Source organism: Monodon monoceros, unplaced genomic scaffold (genome assembly GCF_005190385.1).
Source record: "Monodon monoceros isolate NGI ecotype Baffin Bay Population unplaced genomic scaffold, NGI_Narwhal_1 Super_Scaffold_21, whole genome shotgun sequence".
Lineage (NCBI taxonomy): Eukaryota > Metazoa > Chordata > Mammalia > Artiodactyla > Monodontidae > Monodon > Monodon monoceros.
Genome location: NW_021703778.1, coordinates 32,327,329 through 32,339,378, shown reverse-complemented (window position 1 = coordinate 32,339,378; position 12,050 = coordinate 32,327,329). Strand labels below are relative to the sequence as shown.

Sequence of the window (12,050 nt, the reverse complement as noted above, 5' to 3'; positions counted from 1 at the left end):
CAAGGCTGTTCATCTAATAACTAATATCTATTAAGAGCTTAGTATATATCAGGCATTATTCTATACACTAAGAAATACAGCAGTGAACAAAGTCCCTACCTTCATGGAGCTTACATCTAGACAATAAACAAACAAGTAAACATATCTGTCAATGGTGATAAATGACATACAGAGAAGTAAAGCAGAGACAGAGACACAGAGGGACAGGGACAGGTGAGATGATGCCATCTTAAACAGAGTGGTTAGGAGAGACCTCACTGACAAAGTGACACTGGTTAGGAGGAAATGATGGAGCAGGTCATGCAGATATCAGGGAGAGGGTGTTCTAAAAGAGGAAACAACCTGTGCAAAGGCCCTGGGGCAGAAGCATGGCCTGCTGTGATAGGAACAGCAGGACCTGGAAGACATGGGAGAAGTGAGTGGAGGGAGTAGGGTAGGGGATTTCCAGGGCCAGAGGCTGGGGTGCCAGATGCAGGATTTCAGAGACCACGGTGAGGACTTTCATGAGCTGTGAATGACATGCAGAGCCCTGGGAAGGTTTTGAGGAGTGACAGGGTCTGACTTAGGTTTTAAAGAGACCACTGTAGCTGCTGTGGAAACGGCCTTGGGACAGCCACTCATCATTGCTCAGTCTTTTCTTTTTCTGTTCTTAGCCCCTCTATTTGGATTAAATGATGACTCAGTTGTTGACAGTAAGCACTAGGGTCTGAGAACACAAAATAACCAACTCCCTATTTCACTGTTTTCATTCAACTGAGAGTTATTTACTACTCCCTCCACAAACATCTACACATACAGATCTCTGAGGCATCACTTGCTCTATTATGCTGTAATTAATTATATGCACACCAATGCTCCCCATTAAGCCGTGAGCTCCTTTAGAGCAAAGAAATAATGGCACAAGTCTCCATGGTGCTCACAGACAGTTTTTATTAGCCAGAATCCTGCCTTCTAGGAGATACACAGCCAACCAAGGCACCCAGCTACCATTTTGTTCTTGCTTGCATGGCTGATTCCATGGCTCACCTGGGATGGGGATTTCTGCAAAGCCGCTTCAACGCCTGGTTTCCACAGGTACAGAGAGCTCCATGTGAGGAAAGGCCAGACAGGGCCCTGTCTCCTCCACACGGGATAGGACACACAAGCCAAATGGGCCATGCGTCGTGGAGCAAAAAGAGAGCCCTGAGCTGCCCCCTGGAGGCCTGGGCCCTTGGGGTTCCTCCTACGAGCCAGGCCATTGGATGGCTGCCTGCCTGCCCTCCCACACTGGCCAATCCCTAGCCTGATTGTACCCTTTCTGAATTCAGCGTTTCACACATAATGCAGCTGGATGCCTTTTGCTATCTGGGCTCTATGAGCTTTGGCTGCTGGAGTACAAGGACCAAGCATCTGAACAGAAGGCAAGGTGAGAACATGTTACCCTGTGCTCTTCTCCAGGCAGCTCCTGGGTCGCACCCACCAGCCCCAGGAGCCTGTGACCAAAGGGAGCTGCTCCGTCCTGGGGTGGGAGGGGCCTGGGAGCAGAGCGCCCCAACTAGGAGTGGACCATCCTGCTGACAGGTCGTTTTTCTGTGAAGAAGCTTTTCAGCAGCAGCACCTGGCTGAAGCTGACCACGAACAGCGCGATCGTCTCACCAACAGACCAGTAAGAGACTCGGCTATTCAGGTCTTCGGCCCGGGCCCTGTCCTGGGCCTCCCGGAGCCGGTAATGCGTCTGAGAGTCAATCACCGTCTTCAGAGCCTCGTGGATGGTCACACAGGCGGACTCCATCTAGGCAGGAAGAGAAGAGCAGTCATTGTGAACCTTCAGAAAAGAAGAACAGGATCCAGCACACACACAGCAAATGTGATCTTCAACATCCTCGGTAATTTCTACTGGATGCTAACTATGTGTCTGTGCTAAGGATGTGACACGGTTATATTCATAATAAGCCTAACTGAGGCTCAGAGAGGTTAAGTAACTTGTTCAGAGTCACATAGTTAGTAGATGGCAGAGTCAGGATTTAAACTCAACTGTCTGAGTCCTGAGCCTATGCTTTCAAATACTGCCCTGTGTTCTTATTTACTACTCACCATACCCCTGACAGGCAGGGATCATTACTCCCAGTGTTAAGGAGGATTGACTGATTGCTTACTGCATATACTGTGACCAAGGTCACACAGCTAATGAACGTCAGGGCGTGAAGTAAACCACAATTGTGTTGGACTTGGAATCTACTGTTCATTCTATTAAATTTGCTGCCTACACTTCTATGTATACCCAGAAACACATGAAGACATACACTTCTCATGTACATAGACCCACACACACAAACATGTGCAAAGACATAGACATGTGTGCACATAAATGTGCACACACACATGCATATACTCACACATAACGCATACTACTTCACAACTTCCTTTACCTGCTAAAATATTACGTGTAGCATGCCAAATTCTGAATACATCCCACCCCCACTACCAAGGTCCCCTGCTCCAATCCCAGGAAGCTGTGAATGTGATGAGCTGCCACTCCTGTGATTATGTTACATGTCACAGCTGACCTTAAGAGAGGGGGACCATCCAGTGGGCCTGACTGAATCACAGGAGCCCTTCAGAGCAGGGAGCTTTCTCCAGCTGGTGGCTGAAGGAGAAGTCAGAGAGGCTGGATTCAAAAGAATTCAGTGCACCGTTGCTGGCTCTCAAGATAGAGGTCACATGCAAGGACCAGAAAAAGGCCTCTAGGAGTAGACAGCACAACAGCCAACAAGGAAACAGGAACCTCAGTCCTACAGCTGCAGGGAACTAAATTCTGCCAACCACCTGAATGAGTGTGACAGCAGATTCCTCCCCAGAGCCTCCAGAGAAGAGGCCAACCCAACCTGATTTCAGCCTTGAGACCCTGAGCAGAGAACCCAACCGAGCTGGCCCACGCTTAGAGCCTACAGAACTGTGAGATAATGAATGGCTGTTGTCTTCAGCCATTAGTAGTAATTATTGACTCAGCAATAGAAAACTAAGATATTATGCCTGTGAAAGAACACGTGTTCTTACTCATAGGCAACCTCTAAAGCAATCATTTTATCCAAAACCCAGCAAATTCTATCCCAACAGTAAGTTCTTGTGCTACAGAAGTTCATAAGCATCCAACAGACGTTTGTTTCCCAAATTCCAAAGATGAACTACTTATAAAGCTCAACGTAAGAAGCTAGAAGGGACCAAACCACTGTGTCACCACCTTGACGGACCCCCGTGAAACCCTCATTTCTCTCACAAATTGAACAGTTTCTGGACGCCAAAGGGGAGACTATGACCAAAAAAAGAAGTTGCCCTTACTTGCTTCATAGATATTCTTGATTCTGGGCCATTCAAGGAGCTAAACTAGACTACGTGAGGAGAGAAAAGCTCCCCTTTAGCCTCTACGTTGACAAGGCAGCATCTTCTGTCTGACAACTGGTCTACCTCCTAGGGGTGTGGGTTTCCTCTGCACATGTTGGTTGACCCCCTCATTCTGATCTATAGGGAAGAGGCAGTGAAATGTCACGTGGAGGGAAAATTGACAAGGTCACTGTGTACGAGATGGAATTAGTGGACCTCGACTAGGCATCAGGTCAAAGGGCAGAATCCACTGTAAAGAACAAGAACAAGGTTGTTTGTGCTTCACTTTTGCCCCCAAGGGGAAACTTGATCCTGCTTTCTCAGTGACACCTGCGTGTCCTATTTTTGGGCTATATTACGGTCTTCTCTTGCGACTGGAGTTAGCATGGGGCTTCTTCACCTTCCCCACATTTGGTAGGCAGGGTGTAGAGGGATACCTCGGAGATACTGCGGGTGTGGTTCCAGACCACCACAATAAAGCAAATGTCACAATAAAGTGAGTCACAGGGATTTTTTGGTTTCCCAGTGCATATAAAAGTTACGTTTACACTATACTGTAGTGTATTAAGACTGTAATAGCATTATGTCTAAAAAAAAAAATCAATGTACATACGTTAATTAGAAAATACTTTATTGCTGAAAAAAATGCTAACCATCATCTGACAACACAGCGTTGCCCAAAACCTTCAACTGTAAAAAATACAGCACCTGCGAAGTGCAGTAGAACGAGGTATGTCTGTACCTACAGATGTGTGATGTTGAGAAATGGACAAATGATCCTGAGAAGGGTTCCTGACATCAAGAAGTTGATTCCAAAGGGGACTCCTAAGTGACAACTGACTTCAGATGCCAATCACCAGAGGAGACCTCTCAGGGTACAGACCTCTGCACTGGAGACGATGGTGGCATTGCCCCTCCTCGCTCTCCTGGTAATGCTTCCAGAGTTGATGAAGGCATGTCAACTGTCACAGAGGAAGGAAGGGGACTAAACTGTGAAGGAACCAGGAAAGAGGTCACAGAGTGGAGTCAGGCTTAACCTACACAAACCTGTGTCCAAGTGGAACCAAGGTATGGCATTTGTAGACGCTTCCCTACTGTGCCCTTCCAGTCACTCCCTGTGACCATGACACAGGAAGGTTTGGTAAGGCCATTAGTTCTATATTTATAGCACCCTGGTGATCTTCAGAAGACCACGGTTATTGAAGGTAGGGCTGGGGAACTCAGGAGAGACACCTCTCAAAATGACACTACAGGAATTCCAAATCATACTCAGTTTTCTCTGATAGCCCAAACTACACTAATTCATTCTTTCAAATGTGCCTACTTAATTTATTAAGTGCCTACTCGCCTTCCAGACATTGTGCTGGGCCCTAGGAACTGAGAGATGAAATAAGTCAGACACAGTCCTGGGTCTCAAGAAGGTCATAATTTAGAGAATGTTATCAGCTTCCTGCAATGCCAAAGGAGCTAACAACAGAGGGGTGAGCGGAGCTATAGGAACACCTCAGAGAAAGCTGCTAATCCTGCCAGAGATGGAGGTGTACCTGACACAGGGAAGAGATAAACTGAACCTTGACAGATGGTCAGCATGTCACCAGGCAGAGGATGAGGGGAAGGCATTCCACGCAGGAAAAGCATGGCAGGGCTTCCCTGGTGGCGCAAGGGTTAAGTATCTGCCTGCCAAGGCAGCGGACACGGGTTCGAGCCCTGGTTGGGGAAGATCCCACATGCTGCGGAGCAACTAGGCCCGTGCGCCACAACTACTGAGCCTGCGCTCTACAGCCCGTGAGCCACAACTACTGAAGCCTGTGTGCCTAGAGCCTGTGCTCCGCAACAAGAGAAGCCACCGCAATGAGAAGCCCGTGCACCGCAAGGAAGAGTAGCCCCCGCTCGCCGCAACTAGAGAAAGCCCACGCACAGCAACGAAGACCCAACGCGGCCAAAAATAAATAAATAAAATAAATTTATTTTTTAAAAAAAGGAAAGAAAAGCATGGCAAAGAGCACATGCAGAGCCCAGTACGTGCAGCCCATCGGGGATATGTGAGAAGGAAGTCATGGGTAGGTGGAAGCTCACGGTAAAGGCCTTGAGAGTCAAGACTTCAGCACGAAGCTCTGTGAGCAGAAGATTGGCAAGGCAAGGATCCCACTTTAAGAGAACTTCCCTGCCAGCCATGATGCAGAGGCGGACTGGTGGTGGGGAAACCACTTTGGTGGCTGCAATTCTGCTGGGAAGAAAAGACGAGGCCCTCAATTAAGAAGGTCACCAAGTGGGGTAAGAAGAGTGGATCTGGGAGCGATTTAAGGGACTCGGTAACAAAGTAGAGAAGATCATTCTTGAAATTAGTGGGATGAACAGAGATACACATATACATGTGTATACATGCACACGCGTGCCCATGTGTATACGCATGCATGTGTACACGTAGACATGCATACACACATGTTTAGAATGTATAAATACACAGAGGCTTTGTTTTTAAACACTAGGGAAGGGCTCACTGGTTTTCCAGGCTAGAATTCCACCCTCCGTGTTTATTTCCATCACAAGCTCATTCAGAAACTCAAGATGTACATTGCACTCACTTGAACTGGGAGCTCCTGGGACCCCTGAGCCCTAGCCCAGGCGTTCAGCAGTACAGGCTGGTACCTCCAGCCTCCTCCCAGGGTCCAGAATCACTGGAGAAGGAGTGGGGGTGGGGGTGCGGGGGTGGTGGGGGGAGAGACACGGAGGAGGACACAGAAACCACGGGTGCCGACACCCCGGGCAGAGGGCACATCAGATATGCCACGTAAGGCATCACTTCAAAGACGTGGATCAGATATCATCAGCCAGAGACCAGCACTGCACTTCTATGAAGAGGGCCTGAGGTCTTTACAGGAACCACCTCAGATCCGATCAGTGACAGGGAAGGAAGCCAGTTCTCAGGAGGTAACAGAACAGGAGGTGGTACTCTACGGCTTTCCTGGCGTCTAAAACCAGCAGACACCTTTAGAACCTGGCACGGGCCTCACAGGAGACCCCAGGGCCACACATCACCAAGATTCACAGACACCTGGAAGCATCCCCTTACCGTAAAAACATGCTACTTCCCCATCCACTGGGATCTGCCGTTGGCGTTAGTCTAAGATACCACTTCAGCTTGTTCCCACAAAATTTCAGTTAGGCAACCCAGCCAGCCTGCTTCCTACCCAGCAGGAAGCCAGCAGAGGCCCTTCTGTTGCAAAGAGCCCTGTTTTCCCAGGGCCATGGGTCCCCAGCTCTCCTGCAGTGAGACCTTTACCCTGCTGAGACCTCCAGCCCTGGCTGGTTCAAAGTGTCCGGGCACCTCACGGGGATTGCGGGCTCCGCTCCATCATGACAGTTAGTCTCTGGAGACACCCTGACCTGTCTCTCTCCCAGGAGCATCCCTTTCCTCCATCCCATGCCCACATCCCATCCCGTCTCTACCACCTGCTGATGCCCAGGTCTTCACTCTGTAACCAGCAGCAAATTCCTGCAGCCTCACCTCATCAGGACCTCCACGGACAGAAGCACTCGGCTCTTTATTTTATTTTATTTTTTGGCCGCGCAGCACATGGGATCTTAGTTCCCCCAACCAGGGATCGAACTCGCACCCCCTGCAATGGAAGCGCAGAGTCTTAACCACTGGACTGCCAGGGAAGTCCGCGCTTGGTTCTTTAAATTCTTCAAGAGCTCAAAGGCAGCATCGCAGGAGCCGGCCTCAGAGTAGAGTTAGGAAAACCTTTAATCTTCCCTCGGCCACCACTGAGGCAGCCCTGGACCTTGGACCTCTGTCAGGAACCTTCAGCCTCCGCTAGGATCTGCCCAGACTCTCAGGACGCCCAGGGCACCTCAAGGTTGGCCTCCCTCAGCAGCATCCCTAGCCCATGTCCTCTGCCAGGAGCCTGGTCGTGCTGCAACTCGGGCCGAAGACAAGCCCCTCTGGCCTGGAGCCCTGGCCCGGGACGCGGTCACTCTGGATCCTATTCTTTCACCCTGGGGCTGCTACTGGTGCCAGAACACACAGCCTCTGGCCCAGCACTGAGCCGGATGAAGCCTCAGGGGAAGAGAGAAGACAGCTGCAGGTAGAAAGGGGATCCATGCCAAGCAAAATAAGATCAGGGCCGGTGAGGAAAGTCAGGTGATGCCCTGAACACCTGCACCTGCTGTTCTCCCCACCCAGGAGGCCTTTCCTCCTCCCGTGCCAGACACACTCCTAGGCAAGCACCCAGAGTGTCGCTTTAAGCTAAAACTCTCCCTGTGAAGACTTCCCTGACCCTCCTGGAAGAGTCAATTGGTCCATCCCCTGACAACCCTCACCCTTAAATCTCAGCTCTGATCAGAGCATCCTGGAGCTCCGTGGTTTACAGGGTCGCATTCCACACAGGGCTCCTGACAGCTGGGACAGCGCCCTCTGACCTCATACTCCCACCACCCGGTACAGTGTGCAGACTGAGCACGGGCCCACCACAGGCGAGCGGGAGCTGTCTGAGACAGGCACAGACCAGGCAGGGGGGTCAGAGGTGCAGAAGGAGAAGGAAACAGCTTTTTTGCGGCTGGGCAGAAGGAAGGATGAGGTTCCCAGATGTAGAAGAGGGGAAGTGCAATCACTCCTTCCTGCAACAAAACTAAACTCTAATTCTAAGGCTCCAGGAAAGAACGTCTCTAGTGCGCTAATCCACAAAGCCTTTTCTCTACTGGTTTCTTTTCCACTGCTTAGAGAGAGAAATCCTTCAGCTCAGCTTCTGGAGACTCATAAAATCTTCAAAACAGAAGCTATTTCATCAACGACCAACAGACCTCCTGAGAGGATAGGTTATGAAAGATCCTACACATAAGACACACCCTGGGCTGGAACTTCTAGCAGCAGTCATGCCGCTAAGTTCAAACGCACTGCTGTCCAGTGGAACTCTCCATGCGTGGGCACCAGCCACTTGTGACTACTGAACACTAGAAATGTTGGTACAGAGCAAACAAGGAAGGGAATTTTTAACTTAATTTTAATTAAATGTCAACAGCCATATGTAGATAGCTGTTACTGACCGGACAGTGCAGTGCTAACCTCCAACTGCTCAGAGAATGAGCCCATGGTCAAAGCCACAGAGGAATGGAGCCTGTGGTCACCTTGGAGGGCAGCCCAGAAGGTAATCTGGCATTGCTGGAGACTCAGATGCTCTGGCTTTGGGTGTGGAACAGGTGCAGCCACAGAGGGTCATTCCTGTCTCGCAGGTTTCCCTGGGTCCTGCCACTCAGTCATTTGACAACTATTTGGTGAGCTCTTATTCTGTGCCACACCCCAGGCACTGGGGCGCTGGGGTGCTGGGGATTCAGGGGTAATACAGAGTCCTAGCCTCAGAGCCTGCATATGGAAGGGAGGGAAAAGCTTAAATAGCAGGAGGGAAGACTGAGGGAGGAGGCTGGGGTCGGATTATAGTTAACCGTGACAGCCATGGGTGACAGAGATGACTATCCGTCCTCCAAAAGTGTCACCGTTTCTCTTCCAGATTGTGAAGTTTGTTGCTAGGAATTGACTGCCCAACTGAACTGTATTTGCCGCCTTCGTTTCATCCAGTCTATCCACAGGACTAACTATTCCTCAACAATGAGATATGAGTGGGTGTGATGGCATCACTTCTGGGCCAAGGCTTTTAAGAAGCAGATGGGACTTTATCATTCTCTCCTTCTTTCGGTGGCTAGAAACAGAAGACTCTGAAGCCCTAAGGGACATCAGAAAGATGACAAGAAAGAAGGAGCCTGGCTTCCTGAGTCACTCCATGGAGGAAAGTCCTCCACCCCTATTCCCACTCTCTGGATTATTATTTGAGTGAGAAAAAAAAAAAAAAAACTTTCATTGTGCTAAGCCACTGATATTTGGGGTTTATTTGTTATAGCAGTCAGCCGTTGTTACCCTAATATATACCACACAAAGGAGGACCGGTCTTTCTCATGTAGATACATCGTATCAGCAGAGAGGCATATGCTATGTGTACTTCGAAAGTGGTGCTGTGTCAAAGACTAAATGGGAATGCAGGAATACCAGAGGAAAGCATGGCAGGGATCCAGTTAAAGAATGGAGAGGAAGACCAAAAGGAGGACATAGGGTCTTGTAGGACTGGATGTGAACAGAGGGGCAGAGTCAATACTGAGACTTCAGACTGGAGCTGGATAGCTGGTGACTGCTCATAGCCAACACGGGCACAGACAAGGAGCAGCAGGCTGGGGGGGGGGGTTCATCTCAGCCTGTTAGCGTCCACTCACCTGGGTGAGAGCCGTGACTCTGTTGCCCATGTCTGGGAGAATGGGGGGCTCATCGCCCACTTGAAAGTCAAAGTAGACGGTCTTGTGAGAGAAGGTGGAAAACTCATTACTGAAGCAAAACTGATAAACTCCCTTGACCTCAGCCTGGTGTGTGAAGCTGTCATACTGCTTCTTGGTTTCCCTGTAGATGGTGTTCCCCAGGGGGTCCTCCACATAGCAGTCAACGTCGTAGTGGCCTCCAGTGATGACCTGACAACCACAAAAGACACCCACAGTCTGCTGTTACCAGAGAGGCAAACATCGCTTACCAAAGGCCGACCAGGCAGTGATTACATGTCACAAACATTTTTTTCATTTAATCTTCACAGTCTTCTAAAGGCTGACACTCCCCAATTTACAGAGGATGACACTGAGGCTGAGAGAGATGAAGTTAACTGGCCATGGTCATGCCGCTTGAAAGTGACAGAGCTAAGACTCGAATCCACGTCTGCCTGATTCCAAAAGTTTTGCTCTGCAAGAGTGCCAAGAGACTAATCCTCCCCATTTTACAGAAGAGATAACTGAGGCTCCGAGGTTAAGTATACTGCTGAACGTGTCTGGTAAACGTTAATATTATTGCTGATGGAATGCAAGGGGAAAGCAAACATAGACTGAAGCCTTCACAGAATCAGTGATTACCAGAGGTGGGAGAGCCCTCGGGAATCATTAGTTCAAACTCTAAACACAGGAAAGATAAGACCTGCAAAGGGCAAGGTGGTCAATGACTATAACTAAGGTCCATCAAAGAACACAGTCAATGGCCTCCATCTGCTTCCAAATGTTAAAATTTCCTTTTGTTCAGATGGAAGAATTTGCTTTGTGATTAGTGAGCTTCCTAATGCTGGAGGTGTGTAAACTTATGCTGAACCTGCTCTAACAGGGGTTCCTGACCTGGCAGGGACCAGATGACCTCTCAGCCCCCTCCATCCTCACAACGATCATGTTTTGGTGACTGTATCTAGGTTACCCCTGTTAACCCAGCTGCAATTTCCACACTGTCCACGGACATGTGAAAGTGGCCACATCAGTGACTCGGAGGTCATCACACATAGTGCTGTCCCCAAGCACACGCCTCTTTTAGTGGCTTTGGTCAGAGAGGGCCCACCATATGGCCTGCCCCTACTCCTGCTTCCCGTGCCAACTCATCTCTGTAATGCCTGTCAGTATGTGTCCACAAGCAGACGCGGGTCTGGGTATAATTCCCACTCAGCTCCCTACTCTTAGATCTGCTCACTAAACCTTAGGGGCAGATCTCTCACTCAAGACCTGCTCCCCTGAACTGTGAGCCATGAAATCTCTCAAAGGAGCCAGGACTGCAGGAGCTAGGAGCTTTTCTGAGCCATATGGCAGCAGCCACAACACCACTCCTTAGAAACACTGCCAGGGCTCAAAGCCTGCGCTGACACCTCCTTTCCAAAGCGCCATTTCTCATCACTTGCCGCGCTCACCCCAACTTGACTTCAAACACTGGAGAGAGGGAAAAATAATGCCAAGGACCCATTTCCTCTCACTGCCATTTTTCAGTACAGGCGGGGACAAACTGGTCCAAAAAACTTGGGACAGAGAGCCTGTGTCCAGCTAATCAGACATGGCATTCCTTGGAGTCAAGGGGCCTGCAGGTCATAGAGGACAACTCCCCAGGATGCAGGACCCGCCCCCGGGCATCCGCATCCAGGTAGCGCACCTGCGGCGCTGCCTCCCGCCCTGGTTAGTCGGGCCTGTCTCGAGTGGGCTCTGACTTCCTCGCGGGTAAGTCAGCTGGTCTGTGGTCATTCCCGTCCCATTCAGCCTCTCTGGCTAATTCCAGCCACTCCAGCCTGGGGCGCACCAGTGACCAATGGAGACCTGGAAGGGGGAGAGGAGGCGCTGCCGGGCGCCAGGGCCTCACCTGGTAATCCAGGGAGAACTTCACGCCCTGCTCCACGTCCTCGTGGAAGCACTGCTTGGCGTTGTCAGGTAGCTCGAAGGTGAGCTCCGCGCCCCGCGGCCGCTCCGCCTGCAGCAGCAGCAGCAGCAGAAGGGGCAGCGCGCAGGCGGAGCGCGAGGCCACGCTGCCCATGATGCTCCCGGTCCAGTCCCGTGGGCCGCGGCTCGGGCGTGCGCTCCTCGCGGATGGGATGGTGGCTGGGGGACCAGGGATAAGGTACAGGCACAGACGTGGCGCTTGCGGGGCGCTGCGCTTCCGGGAGGGCGGGCGGCTCAGCGCGCAGTCGCGCGCTCGGGGGTGGTCCCGGGACCGAGGCCAGAGAGCGCCGCGGCCTCCCCCCGCCCCTTCTGCCCGCTGCGCCTGCGCGCTGGCTGGGCTGGCGAAGGGGACACGCCCCTGCCCCCGCCCCGCGCTGCTCTGCTGGGGCGTCTCGGCGAAGGTGAGGCGGGACGCCCATCCCCAG

At 51.0% G+C, this 12,050-nt stretch overlaps 1 protein-coding gene across 1 annotated transcript; it reads right to left on the bottom strand.

The window, feature by feature from the left end:
• Positions 1 to 912: 912 nt before the first annotated feature.
• On the bottom strand, positions 913 to 11,844 carry TMED3 (transmembrane p24 trafficking protein 3). The gene is made up of 3 exons (XM_029236260.1): positions 11,549 to 11,844; positions 9,622 to 9,870; positions 913 to 1,771 (listed from the first exon to the last, which is right to left on the bottom strand). Exons 1-3 carry the CDS (start codon positions 11,717 to 11,719, stop codon positions 1,535 to 1,537), a joined length of 657 nt encoding a protein of 218 aa, XP_029092093.1. The 5' UTR covers positions 11,720 to 11,844; the 3' UTR covers positions 913 to 1,534.
• Between the last annotated feature and the right edge of the window lie 206 nt (positions 11,845 to 12,050).

What these genes read in the sequence shown, in the direction of transcription:
- TMED3 (XM_029236260.1), bottom strand. Translation starts at nt 11,719, where the DNA reads ATGGGCAGCGTGGCCTCGCGCTCCGCCTGCGCGCTGCCCCTTCTGCTG. An exon ending in AGTTCTCCCTGGATTACCAG is followed by an intron (nt 9,871 to 11,548) that starts GTGAGGCCCTGG and finishes TGTGGTTGTCAG; the next exon opens with GTCATCACTGGAGGCCACTA. An exon ending in GAGTCACGGCTCTCACCCAG is followed by an intron (nt 1,772 to 9,621) that starts GTGAGTGGACGC and finishes CTTCCTGCCTAG; the next exon opens with ATGGAGTCCGCCTGTGTGAC.